The sequence below is a fragment of the Aotus nancymaae genome, unplaced genomic scaffold, assembly GCF_030222135.1.
Source record: "Aotus nancymaae isolate 86718 unplaced genomic scaffold, 86718_ANA_hifiasm-v0.15.2.pri h1tg000008l, whole genome shotgun sequence".
In the NCBI taxonomy this organism is placed as follows: domain Eukaryota; kingdom Metazoa; phylum Chordata; class Mammalia; order Primates; family Aotidae; genus Aotus; species Aotus nancymaae.
Window position 1 is genome coordinate 42,092,189 of NW_026988419.1, and position 19,468 is coordinate 42,111,656.

The 19,468-nt window shown below is 38.0% G+C and overlaps 1 protein-coding gene across 1 annotated transcript in view; it reads left to right on the forward strand.

The window, feature by feature from the left end:
• Window positions 1–19,068, forward strand: part of STAT4 (signal transducer and activator of transcription 4) — a 108,812-nt gene extending 89,744 nt beyond the window's left edge. The window contains exons 15-24 of the mRNA XM_064373230.1: window positions 9,009–9,092; window positions 9,705–9,803; window positions 12,695–12,830; window positions 14,378–14,427; window positions 14,662–14,756; window positions 15,050–15,186; window positions 15,526–15,717; window positions 17,143–17,209; window positions 17,574–17,682; window positions 18,780–19,068. Coding sequence (XP_064229300.1) covers window positions 9,009–9,092; window positions 9,705–9,803; window positions 12,695–12,830; window positions 14,378–14,427; window positions 14,662–14,756; window positions 15,050–15,186; window positions 15,526–15,717; window positions 17,143–17,209; window positions 17,574–17,682; window positions 18,780–18,806 — 996 coding nt within the window. The 3' untranslated portion in view covers window positions 18,807–19,068. The remainder of the gene's footprint in view (window positions 1–9,008; window positions 9,093–9,704; window positions 9,804–12,694; window positions 12,831–14,377; window positions 14,428–14,661; window positions 14,757–15,049; window positions 15,187–15,525; window positions 15,718–17,142; window positions 17,210–17,573; window positions 17,683–18,779) is intronic.
• Window positions 19,069–19,468: the final 400 nt, after the last annotated feature.

The following is a 19,468-nucleotide window of genomic DNA, read 5'->3' on the forward strand; positions in this document are numbered from 1 at the left end:
TTTAAGGAGATTCTAGTAAAACAAATGAATGGGAGTTGTTCTTCCCAGCTTATAGAAACCCATAAAGGTTTTCTAAACTTCCTAAACATTAGCACATTTTAAATAAAAGCTCATTCCACACATCTCCTTGGAATTCTGGCCAGAGTTGCAACATTTCATTCAGCTTGACATTTCTGAGTATTATTTATGAATCTGAACAGACTAAGAATCATCATCCTGAACTTTTTTTAAGTAAAACAAATCGAATGAGAATAAATCCAAATAGCTCACCTCTTGTAGTATATTGTCATCTTTATGAATATAAAATGAAAATCTTCATTTGGATTTCCCTAGAGACAGAAATCTAAGTAAATCATCTTCCACTGTAGAAAAACCAACCACTGTCTTATTAACACTGTCTACTTATATTGCTTTCAATTTATTTCCTCTTATTTTTTGATGAATAGCAAAATCATACAGTCATATCAGAATGATTTTTATTTCTTCCCTTTTTTTTTTTTGGGTTTGCTGAATCGGGTTCATTTTATTTAATCTATTCTTTGAGCTCCACCTGTTGGTAGAATTTTATACTGACTCCTAGGGACTATCCTGTGTGCAGCAGGAGTAGTCACAAAATGTGAAGGAAGATAAGCCGGGAATCAGGGTCTTGGCCATTCAGTAGGGATGATCACAGGAAGGTTAGGAAAGAGTGAGGGAAGAGGGAGCAATAAAGTGAAGTTCATAAAGTCATGAGGCCAGGAATTATGGTAACAGATTTCTGGAAAACAGGAAGCAGGCTATCCTAACCTCGTTTTCAAGTTCCAGCAAGTTGCTATTGCTTATCTGTGAGCACCTGTAGCAGTTCACAGCCTCCTAAGAATGACTTCAACAATCCTCGTAGACACTAAGAGCTTCACTAATACTGATTTCTGCTATTCTTGCAACAGGACTGTGAAGTAGGTACTATTAGCCTCATACTTGTTTCAGTTATGGAAACTGAGGCACAGAGTGGTTGCACAGCTTACTCAAGATTACAGGGGCAGTCGATGGCAGGGCCAAGATAAAACCATGGCAGTCTGATCCCGTGTCCCTGCTCCTGGCCCCTCTGCTATGCTACCTCTGGGTTGCAGAGTCTTCCCTGTAAAGGCGAGCTGGTTGGCACTCCTCCTACCCAGTCACCTCACCCCATCTATCTCACAGAGTTGCTGCCCCTTGCCCACCCGCTCAGAAATCGTGGCTGTCTCACACCATAATTTAAAATAATGCATCTTCAGAAAATGCTGTTGACCTCTCTTGTCTGCTGTGTCTCCTTTTGCACCTGTGTCGGCCTCGGTGAGATGGTGGAGGTAGCACTGTGTTGGTTTCTGCCTCTTCGGGCAGTCTGAGCTTGCACAAGCCACTTAACCTCTCTAACTCCCAATTTCCTTATCTACAAAGTGGTGCTAATGTTAACCTACACTTCTAAGGACTGTCGTGAGGACCAAATGAGCTGTGCATGAGTCAGTGGTGGTGGGCTGTGTAGATGTTGGCGATGACATTTACAGATCAGCCTCCTCTGGAGGGAGCAGGTGTCTACACAGATGGGAAAACTGGGCTCTAAAAGGAGGTACCTAACTTCAGACAACTGCTGATCTTTATCCTTCTCTGCTTACCTGCCAAGTACTCTACTGGAGATGTGTCCCTATCAAAACCCTGGGCACTTCCCCTTTCCAGCTCCAGGTCCCTGAAACCTCAGGTCACCATTTGTGTATGCCCCTTCATGGGATTTCCTGTCTCGCATTCCTGCTACCACTCCAATGCCCGTCACTCCCATCACGCGCGCGCGTGCACACACACACACAAATTGTGGGTCCCTTCATTCTACTGTTGTGGTTGTAAGAGCTTGTATCAAATAGTTATTAAATGATTGACAGTGGGAATAAAATCAGCTTTAGCAATCACTGCCTTTCTCTCACCTCTATTCTCTCCTGGGAAGAGTCAATGTGAGTAAATGATTTCATCACCTAGCAAGTGGCCAGGCTTTGAGCCCATCCATCTGTCCCGTAAAACAAACATTCCCAGGAAGCAACCTTTCCCTGGAGGCCCTTATCTAGCAGGGAGCCAGCTAGAGAGTGATTATTGAAATGTGAAAACTGTTTGAATAGAGAAGCTGGAATTGTAGTCTCTCCAGTTTGCTCTTTGTCAGTGGGCTTTAACTGATAAATGACAGTTTTAGCCACAGACTGAGGTGTTAGGTAATTTTGTTTATGTGGTGGAAAGTCATGAAGCACAATGAAGCTATTAGTGAAGCCTGGGTGACTTGAGTTTCATTTAACAAAATAGCCAAACAGATGTTCTTTCAAGGTTCAGTGTTCTCAAACACAGACACACTACTCACACCCCAGCTAGCCCAGGCATTTGCACAGCAAGTTGATTTCTTGCTGAACTAATTTAAAGAGTTGCAACACTTTTTTGAGGGAGAATTGTACAAAAATATTATTAAAACCTTAGACATTTTAGAATGCAACAGCATCCAGACACCCTTATTTTATGGGCTAAGCAGAGTTGTCATTTTATATTCCTGTCTTCTGATTCTGTGATTCTGTGATTAAAGGCTATCTCTCATGTGATTGGACCACTGTTTCCCTCTCTTCTCATTGTTTCCCAGCATCTAACCCAGTGTCCAGCACATAATAGGTGCTCAATATTCACTAATTGAAAGGATTGTTTTAATTGTTTCTATTCTATTCTACATAGTTTTCCATGTGGGACGTTATCATAAATTATGGATCGTTAAAAGATGAGCAAGAAATTTGGGTGAAAATCACCCTTTATCCAAGTCATATTTTTCTTAGCAGAGGTTTTCTGTCAAGTTAAAAGCCATTACCACTTGTTAGTAATATATCCTAGGTTTCCAAGGTGTATTATTAGACACTGAGCAGAGGAAACAGAGAAGAATATGGTGACATCTAGACCTACCTTTTATCAGGTTGTATCTTTTTTTTCCCCAAGTGGAGCCCTGATTAAGTTGGTTGACCAGTTTTCCAGTTTCTTAACAGGTTTTCCAATGGGCATTTTTCTTTAGAAGTACAATACAGTCGATCTAGCTATAATATTCAGTGCCAGATAATGTAAATATCATTAATATGGATATTTTCTATCTGTAATCACCTTGAATGATTAGGATGGCTTTGATACAAACATTAATGGTGCATCTTATCTATGATGCTTCTGTGAGGAATGGACCCTGAGGATGGGAGACTGAATAGTGTCTCTAGCTTAGACTACATTGATGAAATAATGAAGACTGTGATGGCCATGCAGGCTGTGAAAACTAATGATGCTTTGTTTGGTCAGAGCATCTTTCCTCCTGTCTTCTGTATTGTTTGTCAGCTTCCTTGCTGTATTTCATTCTAAATGTGCCCCACAATTGCATCAGAAATGTAAAGTAAACATTAGAAGTTATTTTGAATCACAGAGAAAAGAATCACCCTCTTACCACCCACATTTCAGTTCAGTAAGGTACTATCTAAAGCATAAAGTCTTTTTCCAAAGTTAATGGACGACCTTGAGTATCATTGCTCTGTCTGTGGAATCCTGGTTTCTCACACTTTTAAGACCCTGATGTTTGGCTGATTAACACACAGGTTCCATAACTCAAAGAGCTGAGGAAGCTATATGTACTGAATGATCAGGTATATTTATTCATAGAAGTTAAACTGTAGGCTGGGTGTGGTGGCTCACACCTGTAATCCTGGCAGTTTGGGAGGTCGAGACGGGCGAATCACTTGAGTTCAGGAGTTTGAGACTAGCCTGGCCAATATGGTGAAACCCCGTCTCTACTAAAAATACAAAAATTAGCTGGACTTGATGGTGTGTGCCTATAGTCCCAGCTACTCAGGAGGCTGAAGCAGGAGAATCGCTTGAACCCAGAAGGCAGAGGTTGCAGTGAGCTGAGGTCATGCCACTGCACTTCAGCCTGAGTAACAGAGGAAGACTCCATCTCAAAAAAGAGAAAAGAAAAAGAAATTAAACTGTAGAGTCCTCTCAAATGTTCTGCACAGGCTTGTATCACCATGGTTCAATGATGAGTTCCATCATTGAACACATAGAGAATCTAAAAGGCACCCATTAGTGAACATGAAGTGGAAGTTGTAGATCCTTCAGTTGTCTCATGTTTGGCATAGTGTAAGCACCCCCTCCGTAGAGGGCAGTGAGATTTTCTATTGTTTAAAAATGCACCTTCTGTCCAACTTGGTGCCTACACTCAAGACAACTAGTTCATCTCATGCTCAACCAAAGAAAGAGCAACTTATTTTAATATAAAGGGGCTGGAGAAGAGAAACTGGCTGTTTGATGTGTTGACGTGTTGGGAGTACTTTTAGGGGTGGTCTAAAGGATTGTTAAGCAAAATTTTTATTAAACATAACTTTCTACTAACCCAGTAGGAAGTGATTCCACCCTAGTCAATAGAACGACCTGCAGGCAATGTAAGGTATTACAAATAATTACTTCCTTCTCAATAACAAATCCTAAACGTAGCATTCTCATTATCAAGGAAGTCTTCTCACATAATCACATAATTGTTATTCGTATCATCATACTAGACTGTTTTCATTATTTCAAATTTCAAATGCAAACAGAATTCTGACTTATTATTAATGCATAGCTAGTGTTGTCCTCCTTTTCTTCTCAGGTGACCCTGCCACCTCCAACCCCCCACCCTGACTTTTCTGATTTAGGTAATCCTACTTGTTCACAGGTTCCAAGGGCTCATTTTACACATTGTTGAAGTTTTATATCTCCAAATTTTCCATGTCCCTTTTGAGATTAAACATAATGAGGATACACACATTGAGAATAATTCCTCCCAAATTCCACCCAGGATTCTTGTTAAAATACAGAGTTTGATTCAGTAGGCCTGGGATGAGGCCAGAGATCCTATTTTTCTTACAAGCTTTTAGGTGATGACAATACTGCTGGGTCCTTTTTCACCTACTATAAAATTTTATCAGGGACTAACTGCAATTTCCTGCTTCTTTCCATCCCAAACTCCTCCCAGGATGTGATCATTTCTTGAGCTGTAAATATCATGCTAATGCTGATATCTCTTGATTTTTAAAAATTTTATATATCTAACTCTTGATTTTCTATAAAAGATTAAGCTATGTCTTTCTTGTAACAGCTCTCCATACATAGAAATTCTCCCCCATCTTCACAGTATCATTATATAACATATTTTCACTTACTCAATGTATTCAATGTTTACCTTACTATGATTACATAAAAATTGTTAATAGCTGGGCCATACAGCATACTATGATTGTATTTCCATTTTTGTATTACTTTTAGTTTTCCTTGGATATAATAGTTTCCCTGAGTTTTTATTTGATTAATTTAGGTACCTGTCACTAATTAAGACCCAAACTTTCCATCAGGACTAGAAAAGTCCTTACAATTTGGTCAAACATGTCAATCTAAGAGTTCCTTTCTTCTTCCTTTTTTCTTTGCAACATCACTTAGGGAGCCCTCCATCTTCTGGCTCCAGTCCTGGCTACTTGCCCTCTCATCCTGTTGTGCAATTGTGGAGTTGTGGTTTTTCTTGTTTGTTTGTTTGTTTTTGAAACTTCCTTTCGCCATTATTTTAGGGAGTCCCACCCCTTTCTCCTGGCTGGGTTCATGTCTTTCTCTTTCTTAGGTTACTGTATCCTTTTTATTCAAGAGATTCTTTCAGTAGTTTCCAGAGAAAAAGTACTAGGGAGCCAGATTTCCTGAGGCTTTGCATATCTTAGAAAGATTTTTTCCATTCATCCTTGACTGATAGTTTGGCTGGATATAGAATTCTGGATTAGAAATCTGTTTTCCTCCTAATCCTTAAAATACTATTCCATTGTCTTCTACTTATCTTGTATTCTGTTTCTTAATCATTTATAAATGCCTTTTTATTCCTGCACTTCTGAAACTTTTTTTTTTTTTTTTTTTTTTGAGACGGAGTTTCGCTCATTACCCAGGTTGGAGTGCAATGGCACGATCTCGGCTCACCGCAACCTCCGCCTCCTGGGTTCAGGCAATTCTCCTGCCTCAGCCTCCTGAGTAGCTGGGATTACAGGCACGTGCCACCATGCCCAGCTAATTTTTTGTATTTTTAGTAGAGACGGGGTTTCACCATGTTGACCAGGATGATCTACTTCTGAAACTTTTAAACTGGTTTACTGCAATTTTACATCAATGAGTTTTAGTGCGGCTCTTCATTTATTTATTGTGCCAGACGTTCATGGGTCCTTCCAATTTGAACACTCGTGTCCTTCAGTTTGTGAAGTTTTATTGTATTATTCATTTTTATAGACTATTGAAAACATATAAAAACATAAAGAATAATAGAATGAACATTCATCAAACAGCTTAAAAATTCAAACTTTGCAAATATAGTTGAAGACACCTGGTATCCCCCTTTAATCCTTTTCCTTTCTGTACCTACCCACCTCCCAATGCAGAGGTAACCATTGTCTTGAATTTTGATGTTTATTGTTTTCAAGAATGCCTTTATAATTTTTCTATGAATGAACATGTTTCTACGTACTTTTTATTATTCTGTATGATTAATTTAGATTTTACATCAATGGCATCTTTATGTATATATGTTACCGCAACTTGCTTTCCTTGCTCAACAAAATATTTTCTGAGACTCATTCCTACATTGATTCTTGTTGCTGTGGATCACTTATTCCAATGCTATATAGTTTCTTACTCTATAAATGTACACAGTGTATCTAGCTATTCTCCTATTGATGAATCATTTTTAGCATTATAAACAGTTCTACTATAAACATTCTTCAATTAACATTCTTCTACAAGTCTTTTTCTTAATATGAGTGCAAAAAATCTTTGACAAATATATTTGGTAGCAGATGAGTCAGAATCAGATGCGTCAAAAAGAATTGTTGTATATAGGTAATGTGCATCTTCTACTTTTCTAGTTACTGAAGAATTGTTCTCCACAGTGATTGTAACAATTCCATAAGTAGTGTATAAGAGTTTGAATTTGGTTATGTCTTTGGTATTTCCTCTACTCCCTTTTGTCTGTTCTCTTTCTGGAACTTGTGTTAGTTTGTTGTTGCAGTTCATGTATTGATTCTTTATTTGCTGTCTTTTCTATTCCATTTTTTATTTCTTTGAGGGTTTTTGTTTGTTTATTTTACATTCTGGGAAATTTCCTCTACTCTATGTCCAATCTTTTTACTGACTGGTCTATTGTTCTTATTATATTTTAAATGGTTCTTTATTATTTTGGGAATGTTTCTTATAATATTCTATTCTTGTTTCACTGATCTAATATTTGTCTTATATAGTTTTCAAAAAGTGTTTTCATGTTTTGAACATTTTCAAATATATACAAATATAAACATTTAAAGTGTTTAATGTTTTAACATAATATATACAGAAGTAGAGAGAAAATACAATGGAATGGATTTATGCATCACCTAACTTCAACAATGATTAATATTTGCCTATCATATTTAACCTATTTTCCCCCATATATACATTTTTCTGGAGTTCTTGAATTCCAGATAGTATAGTATAAAATAGATACTTCAACAGGTATCTTTAGAATATAAGAAATGTTTAAATCTAACCACAATACCCTTATCAGAAAAACCAAAACAACAACTTTTAAAAAGCCTTCCTTAAAAAAATCCTATTTTGTATTCAAATTCCTCCATTGCCTCAAAAAGGGCTTTTTACAGTTGGCTTGTTCAAATCAGTGTCTAAGCACTGTCTTCCCATTGCAGATGGTTGATTTGCTCCTTCAACATGCCATATATTTATTGAATAGACTGAGCTGAATACAGGAGACTTTTTTCACTGTTTTCTTATATTCTTCTTTTTTTTACATTTCCTCTGAGTTTTTTGTTTTTGTATGCTCATTTCATGTGAGAGGCTTTGTCAAAGCCTGATGATCATCAATTTGCTGTAAATAATTAAGAGAAGGGTACTAAAAAACTGCCTGAAAATTCTATGTGCATGTTGGGAACTGTAGACTTAGGGTGATTATTAGAATCTGGTTGTTTCAATGGGTTGCTGGGGGGCGGTGGTGGATGTAAAAGGCAGTATTTGTATGTTACCTCCCTTGGTGTGGTCCACTTCCCAGATACATTTCCAGGAGATTTTAAGCCTGGCTCTAGATGTCGGAGGAGGGACAAGCATGGGCTCAACCGTAAACTTTCACAGGACCTTCCTCTCTTCAGCACACACAGCACCTAACCCCTGCCTGCAGCTTGACCTTGTTTCCAGAATGTAGACAGCCTCTGTAATTCCTCTGACTCATCTGCCCCAAAGAGCAAATCTCCCTTCTCTGCCCAGGTCAGGAGAGGTGGAGACCTCACTGCCTGAGCTGGGGGTCTTAAAGCACATCCTGGTTTACAGTCTGCAGCCTCAGGGCACTCAGTGCTTTCAACCTCTGGGTTCTTTGTTCTACCCTCACTCTGCACTCCTCAACCTTTTACTCAGGGATCTAGATTACAGTTTTACTTTATTGGAAAATGAATAAAACTCCAGCTATTACCTTATTGGAGGTAAGGCAGGGAGGGAACAGAGGGAACAGAGGAAAATACATGTTAAACCAGAAGGAGGTCTTGCATTCTTTTTAAACAAATTCATTGTGACACTAAGACTTGTATCTGTATACCTGTGCACATACGGACTGTTTTTATTAACATTTGGTAAATCAAAAGGACCAATTTTCAAATACTAAAGTAAAGAACAACTTGTCTAAATTTCAACTGAAAAAAAAAAAACTATGCTACAATTTTTAAAGCCAGAAATTATCTTGTTTTGAAGACTTAAAATCATTCTGTTTGGGAAAATGAAGATTTTCCAAACTCTGTATATAACTTTTAAGACAATAAGAGGGAATGTTCTATAATAGAGACAGTCTGGGGGCATTTATTTTATTAATTTATTAATGAATGTATTAATTTATATAGAAAGAAGTCTTCTATTAGATAGTGAATATGCATTTGGGAGGTAACAATTTTTTCTCTCTCCCTTAGGGGTGTCACATGGTGACTGAAGAACTTCATTCCATAACCTTTGAAACACAGATCTGCCTCTATGGCCTGACCATGGATTTGGAGGTAGGTGTTTAAAGAACATACACTATTTACTAATGACATTTGCAGGAATTGGTCAGCATTTCTAGATATAAGCTCGGTATTTTCTAGGTTTTAGTACATTCCCTATTCATTACTTTTGTTTTAATTTAGAAAATCAATATGTCAAATGTTCACTAGTTCACATAATATTCTGGTTACATATAATTGATAAAAGCTTGTGCATAGCTGGGTGTGGTGGTTCACACCTGTAATTCCAGCATTTTGGGAGGCCAAGGCAGGTGGATTTTTTGAGCCCCGGAATTCAAGACCAGCCTAGGCAACAAGGTGAAACTCCCATCTCTGCTAAAAATACAAAAATTTGCTGGATGTGGTGGCATGTGTCTGTGATCCCAGCTACTCAGAAGGCAGAGAGGCAGGAGGATCGATTGAGTCCAGGAGGTGGAGGCTTCAGTGAGTGATGATCATGCCACTTCACTCCAGCCTGGGTGACAGACTGGGACCCAGTCTCAATAAATAAATAAAACAAAAAGCTCAAGGGTATCATGAACTCTATATACATTAAATAATTTGTTGCTCAGATTCTTGTTTGTTTTCTGAGATTTCCTAAGTCATGCTTTTTTTTCCCCAAACCAGACCAGTTCATTGCCTGTGGTGATGATTTCCAATGTCAGTCAGTTACCTAATGCTTGGGCCTCCATCATTTGGTACAACGTGTCAACCAACGATTCCCAGGTAGACTCTATTTCTACCTCACCTTCTATAATTCTATTTGATTTGTTTTATTGCCAACAAATACATCTGCATCAAAAGATGTGTGTGTCAGGGGGGTGTGAGGGTGAGTTGCTTTATTTCTAGTTGTGTGTTTCCTTTCATGTCATATTTGAAGTATTATGTTCTGATGTTTGTGGACCCTGAGACAGTTCTGCTGGCAAAAGTACAGGTATTTGTTATTTCTGAGAATCTGGTCAGCTCCCAACTACGTGTACAAGAGTTCCAGGGCCATCCTATAGCTCTATTAACTAAGCTGGGGGAAACTTCTTAGTTAACTCCTCCTCAGCTGCTTCTGGTCCCACCTTGTCCATATAGTCTCTTCTAAAAAGGTAGAGACTTGGTTTCCAAGTAAGAAATTAGAATATTCATCAATCTTGCCTAACTGTATTCTGACAGCACACATTTTTCAAGTCAGTTACAGATTTCATCCATCCTAGGCTCAAACTGGGTTTTGATGCCATCTGGTGGTTGTGACACTGACTCAAAATTGGCCTCAAGTCACAAAGCCAGCAGTGAATAGATGTTCTTCTTAGAAGACAACCAGGGAAGGGAGTGGCAAAAAAGATGTGTCAACACTCCCCTTTGCACCCCTCCTTCAAAACCTCAGTGTGTTGTCCTAGAAACCACTAAGGTCTGGAGAAAATAGGTCAAATGTAAATAACAACATTTCTTCTTAATTCAAAGCAAATGTTTCCTCCAAAGGGAAGAATTCTTGTACTTTAGATCCCAGCAGTAAGAATGAGACCATAATGAATCAGCTGTTAAGTGTTCTCTCTTCTTAATTCAATGTTTCTAATAAGGAAAAAATGAGGAAAATGACCCAGCCCTACTCCTTCTCCTCCTCAAGTGCCCCAGCATCTGAGAAAAATTAACTGCAGAGAGGAAGACTGCACAGAGTACCCCCAAAAGAGCAGAACTTACCAGAGAAATCACCTGGTCTTTAAGGCGAAGGACAGCCAATGCCCCTGAGATTAAATGCTGATCCCATTAGACCTACACTTGTTCAGCTTTCTTCCAACTCCAGGAAGTAGGAGTGATGGGCTACTTCTCTGTTCTCCAGCCTCACAGAGCAGTGCTGCACTTAGCTTTCTTCAGCAACCTCCTTTTGTAAGAAAGTCACCAAAGCCATCACACACATTATCCCAGATTTACATGGCTCTAGGATGAGAATCTAGAGCTAAAGATAATATACAGATGTTAAAATACAGACTCACAGCCTAGTTACAGAACCAATCTGAACAACTAATCCTGGTTTCTCCTCTTAATTCTGTCCTGCTTCAAACCCTAAGTCCTTAGGCCTTGATTGCATTCTGTGTTTTCTGGTCACTTTTCCGGGCACCATTCTCAGGTTCACATAAAACCATCTCCCTAGATATTCTTTCTCTTCATTCCTCCTCTTCCTATTGCCCATTCTTTGTCGGGTGCTGTGTCCTCTTTTATTCCCACCTTCTGAAATCTCTTGAATTGGTTCTTTTTCTTGATGAATCTAAGCCCAGTTTAGCTCATGTTTGCAATGGCCTTCTCCAGGCAACGCATTGGATTTCTGAATTCTTCCTTTCCTCTTCTTAGAACATTCTTCTTGACTTTCAGACATCTGTTTTCCAGTAATCTGGAACAGAGGTCTTATGTTCCACTGTTGTTGGCCAGTTTCTGGCACAATCTTGTTTGTAGTTGATCACACCGAATATTTTCTTATTTAACTGGGCACCGGGGTGCACACCTATAGTTTCAGCTACTTGAGAGGCTGAGGCAAGAGAATTTCTTGAGCCCAGGAGTTCAAGTACAGCTTGGGCAACATAGCAAGATCATTTCTCTGTTTTTGTTTTTGTTTTTTAAATTATCTAGAGCAAATAAGAAAAGACTACTATGCTGTCCATAAAACAGGAATCTGACGTTAATCTTAATATTGTAGGATCACCTTCCCTAGCCTGGGAATTTACTGTTTCTAGCACTTTGGGATGATTGCTCTGGTCAAGGTAAAACTTGTGCCAACCCCATGATAAACCAATTAAATAACATGATATAAGTTTTGTTTAGGATGAATACTGTTCTAGAAAAGAGTATCTGTCAAATTACTTGTTGGACAGTGTTAAGTACTTGCATCAGTAGACTGATAGGGAAAAGTTAGAGATGTCAAGTGATTCTTCTCAAGAAAGATGGAGCCTGATTATATATATACATGAAGAACAAGGAGACTTTTAGCAAAAGACATCAGTCTTAAGAACAACAGAGATGAGATGATATTTTATATTAACTTAGGTTGGCCTAAAGAGTTTAAATTAGGAATCCAATATATTGAATTACAGTGTTGCGGTGTAGCTGTTATTGGCTGTATTGAATCTGTATGGATCTGCTGGAACCTCAATTCTTGCCTCCTCAGGAGAAAGAATTCAACTGAGGGGCATAAGACAGAAGGAGTGACCGAGGCAAGCTTCAGAACAGGAGTGGAAGTTTGTTAAAAAGCTTTAGAACAGTAAGAAAAGGAAGGAAAGGAAAGAAAAGGAGGAAAGTACAACTTGGAAGAGGGCCAAGTGGGCGAGTTGAGAAACCAAGTGTGGAGCTCGACCTCTTAGGGTCTTGTGTTACTTCTCCCCACTCCTGAGATCTTACTGGGAAGCTGCTGATTGGTTTTAGGTGTTTTCTATTAGGATACCGTCATTCCCTGGCACCAGCTGTGACCAATTATGACTTTTGAGAAACACTTAACAATTGCCTGACCATCACCTAATGGGTCACTCAACACTCCTAGTGTGTGTGTGCAGAACAGGGGGAGACCTTTCTTACCCTGCTCATACCTAACTAGCTACCCACTGTAACATAATTAACAAATCATCATCATGACTCTATTTCAGAACTTGGTTTTCTTTAATAATCCTCCACCTGCCACATTGAGTCAACTACTGGAGGTGATGAGCTGGCAGTTTTCATCGTACGTTGGTCGTGGCCTTAATTCAGATCAACTCAATATGCTGGCAGAGAAGCTTACAGGTGAGAGCTGGTAGATAGGGAGGATTTGCCTCTGTTTTTGGTACTCAAGCATTTTAAATAACCAGGACGCTATTACTACTGTTAATAATAATGACGATGATCATAATTTATGGAATGCCTACTATATTGCCAGACACAGAGCTAAGTGTTATATTATCTTTGATTCTCAGAAAAGTCCTTCAAGGCTAACCTTATTCTATCAGTTTTATAAATGATTGTATTGGAGTGCAGAAGTTAAGTGACTTGCCATGGATGCATGGCTAGTACACAGCAGAACCAAGCCACAGACCAGACCTGTCCAGGTCCAAAGCCCCTCCCTGTCTATTCCTCACCCCAGTCTCCAGGGTATGTTTCCACTAAATATGTTGTGAAGCCTTAAGGGTGCCTTGATCATTCATATTAATGTCTCAATTGACATTAACCAGCTGGAAAGTGACTGATTCCTTCACAAAGTCCAGGAAATGTAATAGAAATTTTAAAACACCTGGGCAATACTTAATTCTGCATACCAAGAAGGTTTCAGCTTTGACTGAGATTTCTAAAGTTTGCAAACTAGAGTCATTGGTACTACATGTACCAACTATAATCCAAACTTTTTATAAAAGAATTCTAAGAGAGCTGTATTTTGACAAGTCAGGGTTTAACATATTTAGCATCAAAAAGAGTTAAAATTAGATCTATATGCATTTCTAGTTAAAATACGGCCAAAGATCCATTTGTGCAGCAGAAGTAGAATCATGTGTGATTTAAGCTTGACTCACGTGGTGCTGGGATGGTTGCCACTTGTGCCTACTCTTGGATCAATACATACTTAAATAAATTAGGACTTCAGAAAATATTACAAAATTTACTTAATATAAATACATGTTTTGATCCTTATTTAATTCATAAGCAGCAATAGTAGGCATTCAATAAATATTTGTTAGAGTGACTAAAGCTTTTAAACATGTAGTATAGATAGCAATCACATCCTTTCAGACCTTTATCAAATATTCTTAGGAGTATAATTTCCCTAAAAATTTAGATGGAAATTCTTGTATCCTTTCACTGCTCTGGATCAAAACAGCCAATGGCTACTTATTGTCTAATAGATTTCTAGTCTATTTTTTTCCATCTTAATAGGCAACGTTCCTGGTAATCTAGCTACACCTAACTTACACAAATTTGTTTTATAATGTTCATTCACCAACATTAGGCAGCTCTTCCTGTCTCCTATATGAGCCATGTCCATGACCATCATGCCTTGTCCTATATTACTCTTGCTCTCCTTCCTCTCCTCTGACAATTTATATTCTACCCACCCATATCCTAGATACCCACCTTCTTTCTAAACCATAGTTTCTCCACCAAAAATCTTCTTTTCTAGATAATAAATTTGTTAGGAGCAAGGATGATGTCTTATATTTGTACTGTACCTAACAGTACATTGCAAACCCATATCAGGTGCTTAAGAAATGCTTGAAAGGGAAGTGGGAAAATATCTAAATTGAGTACAAAATTGAAGCGTCTCGTTGAATGAAAAATCTCATTATTTTCTTTCATTTCAGTCCATTCTAGCTACAGTGATGGTCACCTCACCTGGGCCAAGTTCTGCAAGGTACAAACAGGGGATTGGGGACATCATTTAGATACATATTTTTAATACAATGTTCCAAGTCTCTATATTACTACCTGGAGTTTTGAGAATTTCCCAGATAAGGATATTTTTAAAAGAAACTAAGGTGTTGTTCAGTTTAAAGGTAATATTTTATTGAAAAATTGACCTTAAATTATTATACCAACATTATTACTTAAATAATCATTTTCTTAAAGTGCTTGTTTATTCCTATAGGAACATTTACCTGGCAAATCATTTACCTTTTGGACATGGCTTGAAGCAATATTGGATCTAATTAAGAAACACATTCTTCCCCTTTGGATTGATGGGTGAGTTACAGGCTATATTTTTCATATGAGTTAATTATGTTCTTTTTTTCTGTTGTCATTGGTTTTCTTCTATTTCTTTTTCTCTTATCCATGTTTAGTACCACAGGAAAAAATAGTTGCAATTTCTTATTCTTCATGGAGTATCACTATGTATATTAATCTACATATAAGTACTTCAGATATGAATGACTTTTGATTATACTCAAAACAAACTTTAGGTCTGCTCTTTGTAGATGCAATAAGTGATCAGATGCAATAATGATCAGATAAAATCATGCATGTTCTATTTTTAGGTATGTCATGGGCTTTGTTAGCAAAGAGAAAGAACGGCTCTTGCTAAAGGATAAAATGCCTGGTACCTTTTTATTAAGATTCAGTGAAAGCCATCTCGGAGGAATAACTTTCACCTGGGTGGACCATTCTGAAAATGGTATATACTTACTAATGTTTATTCATGTGAAATTAGTTTTCTTAAATTTGGTTACTAGTCTTTCAGTTTTTGTAAGTGAATAGTGTATTGATCTGTTTGTCATGTGTTCGGTGGGTCTGAATATTCGTTGTTGCAGCTGTCTCAGAACAGGGTACCTATGAATTCCAAAAGCTGTGTTGTATGAACAATCTATACTGTCCAGACAGCAGAAGGTCTGACATTGAAGTGATATGAACTGACAAGTCACTCCAGTGACATGAAGATAATGTGGGCAGGAAAAAATGGTCACAGGGAATGTGTACAGGAACCTGTATATTTCTCCAATTTCTGTTTTTCAAGGGGAAGTGAGATTCCACTCTGTAGAACCCTACAATAAAGGCCGATTGTCTGCTCTGCCATTCGCTGACATCCTGCGAGACTACAAAGTTATCATGGCTGAAAACATTCCTGAAAACCCTCTGAAGTACCTATATCCTGACATTCCCAAAGACAAAGCCTTTGGTAAACACTACAGCTCCCAGCTTGGTGAAGGTTAGGTTCTTTTGTTTTTTTTCCTTAAGATTTTGGAAAATAACCTCATATTGGAGCAAAGTAAATGAAGTTCCTCTTTTTGTTTACTCTAATTTTTGTAAGATCTAAGGGGCATACAGAGGTCAAAGCATTAGAAATGAAGTGGTATGTCAGCAGTTCCTGAAAAGTGACCGCTGGGCTGTCTAACACTAGCAGAGTAATAAGCAGCTGCAACTAGACTTCACCATGATGGTGGGGGCCTCTCACGGCCACTTGGAGAGTTTCAGTTTTCTCCTTCGTAAGACAGAAGTGGTGCAGACTTCATGTCTATGACTAAGGGAAAGGAAAAGAAAGAGGGATAATGATGAGAAGCTTTTAATAGCAAAGCAAGTCTGTATTTTGCAAAATAACCCCAGGGTTTATAAGTTTTATATTTTTAACTTTACTGTGGTCTTACACCTGAGGGTATTTGTTCATTTTCCAGGGAGGGTATCTGTGGATCTGTGCTTCATCCTCTCCCTCCTCCCACACTCCCAGCCTGCCTTTCCTGGTTGTATCCTAAGGACCTAGAACAATGCCTGGCCAAAATAGGCATTCAGTAAATATTATTCTAACACATAAAAGAAAATTCATTAAATTGCTATGTAATTTTAAGGTACATTCACCATTCTGTTTCTTTAATGAAAGTGTATACAATCCATAAAAATCTTCATCTGTAGCAACTAAATCTCTGGGCACCATCATGTAGAATATCCTACAGTTGTCACTCACAGACTGGCAGCCACCTGACTTCATGCCCTCTGAAATAAACAAAAATACAAAAGAAAATAAAAGCAAAAAACCGGTGGCTCTTCAATGACTTTCAACAACTAATCAAATGAAATAACAAATATCAATGCAACAAATTAGGATTGGGAAATTGGAACAAATACTAGTTCAGCATGGTATACCAGAGAAGTTTGGGGAATTTTTCCAAGGTGAGGTTTGCACATGACGGTTACTACAGTACAAAGATACTTTCGGGAACACTGACGTCTGTACTTCAAAAACGTTTGTAATCATAAGGTTCTGATTTCTGTCAATTTTAATGAAAAGAACTGGGTTTTATCTCCCAAAACATGACTCAATCAGTCCTTACAATCAAACTTAAATGAAACAGAAGATAGGTAATATAGTTGATTCTCAATTTTTCCCACACAGTTTGGAGGCATTAATATGTGAAGTCAGATTAGGCCTGCCAAGAGATTTGTTTTTCTCTTCTTGCGCATTTTATGCTTATCTAAAAGACTGTGCCCCCTATTTAACAAAACGTTTTTGTGGATCACTGAACAACTGTATTATCTGTCTTCCTCTTAGCATTGCTAATATTTTTCTAGACACTTTTTTCCCCACTTTTGTTGATAATATTGACGTTTTTTCCCCAACATTGTGCCTTTTTCTTTCCAGTTTCAAGACCAACAGAAAGAGGAGACAAAGGTTATGTTCCTTCTGTTTTTATCCCCATCTCAACAATGTGAGTAATCTTAGTCACATGTAAAATTTCTTTTAGTAAATGCTTTCCTATAGGAGATTTAAAGGTAGAGCAGAGTACACATAACAGAGCAAAGCATTTTAATGTTCAATATTCCATTTCCTTTAATACAAAAGCTAGCGTTCATGACACACTTAGCACAACCTATTGTGACTAGAATTATAAAATTCCCCTTTTACATGCCATATATTCCATAGCAAGTTGAATGTTCTGATATGAAATGAATTAGACAACTCAGTGTCACAAATAGATGAAGCCCTAGAAATGAGTTCCTGACACAGTAAGTCACTGTGAGCTATGATTATTTTTTAATCCTTGTCCACATTGACCTTGTTACCTCTTTAAGCCGAAGTGATTCAACGGAGCCACATTCTCCCTCAGACCTTCTTCCCATGTCTCCAAGCGTGTATGCGGTGCTGAGAGAAAACCTGAGTCCCACAACAATTGAAACTGCAGTATGTTCCCTTTATTTTCCATTGTTGGTCAAAGGCATTTCCAATGATGCAAAGGTGGTGTGTGAATCAAAGGGGCTGAAACTCTGCCTGGGCAGGGAGAAAACACATGTTTTGGAACAAATTCATAAGCATAACACAAAAGATGTCTGGATGGTCCTGCGTGTTGCTGATGTTATGGGTGTTGAAAGCAGACACCTTCACTTACTTAAACTGCTTTAAGTTCTTCCACTCAGAAACCACCAGAGGGCAAAATATTCCTATACCCTACTCAAGCACACTATCCCTACTTGCACCATGGGCCCTCTCATTCCCCACCACTGTCTACTTTAGCAAACAACATTTATTGGTCATGATTTATAAACCTAGTATACTATCTAGTTTACTAGTTACTTAATATCTAGTAAACCTAGTTTGCTATCTTAACAGGGCAAGCATCACAGATTGCAATTTTTCTTGATTATGACTTGCATTTCAAGAACCTGGAGCCTCGTCAAGTAATATGTGAATAACAGTCAATAGCATAACAATGCTCTGCTTTTTGAGAATTGAGTCATAATCTTTAATGCAATAATGTTAGTTAGGATGCATCCTCTTTGCTCTTATCCGCCAATACTGTTAATAGGTTCAAACCCCCAATTTACATGAAAGTGAACATACATCAGAATAATATAATAGAAACTTGGAGGGACTTTAAGCCTCAAAAAATTGTATCTGGCTGGTTTTTAGACCTTCTCTTGAAGATTTCCACAGATGAAAAATTCACTTTCCTTTGATAGCTTATTCTGTGTCAGTTCCCTTAAATCATCAAGTTATTTATGTCTAACTGAACTTTTGCTACATTTTGCACCCATTTCATTATGTTTTTGGTGGATGAACAGGCCTTTTTGTTAAAACAGTTTTCTGTCTACTTGAAAGGTACCTTTTATTTTAGATTGATCAACCCCAATTACTTTTGCAAATACTTAAAGCATTTTAACTAAGTAATAGAAAAATTATAGAGTAATTAGTAGAAAAGAGGATGTTTATTTACACAAGAAATAGTGATTTATTTGCAAATCAGTAGTTTTCTCAAAGATTATTTTCATTTTTAATTTTAGATGAAGTCTCCTTATTCTGCTGAATGACAGGATAAACTGACACACCAAGAAAGGAAGCAAATGAAAAAGTTTAAAGACTGTTCTTTGCCCAACGACCACAATTTATTTCTTCAGCTTTGTAAATACCGGGTTCTAGGAAATGTTTGACATCTGAAGCTCTCTTCTCACTGTCATGGCACCCTCCAGTTGGGAGTGTTGTGAGTGAAATGCTAGAAACCAAAGTTTCAGATAAACTTGCAAGATAAGACAACTTTAAGAAACCAGTGTTAATAACAATATTACCAGAAGACTTGCTTGCCTGTGTTTGGTTTATTTCTGATTTGTCTCTCTGGTGTTACTTATGAATTTCGCTAGAAGATGTAAATGTTAATGTTTCAGGGTGGGTCAAGAATAACAAAGTCACACCTACACGTCAGCAGGAAGTCCTGAGGGAAAAGCCAAATAAGCCAATCAGTGTGATGAGTGCTACCAGGCACGGTGATCACAGCAGATCCAAGATGAAAATCATCATGAAACATTAGCAGAAATTCACAGGACATCCAGGGTTGAATTATGAAGCCTCCTGAGTGCCATGTCAACATTATCCCAACTATGGGGTTCAACTGCTGCTGGTACCACAGGAGGAGGGATCCAGAGTCATTCCTGGCCGGTATCTTGGGCAAATTGCACTGATTTTACAGGTATTATAA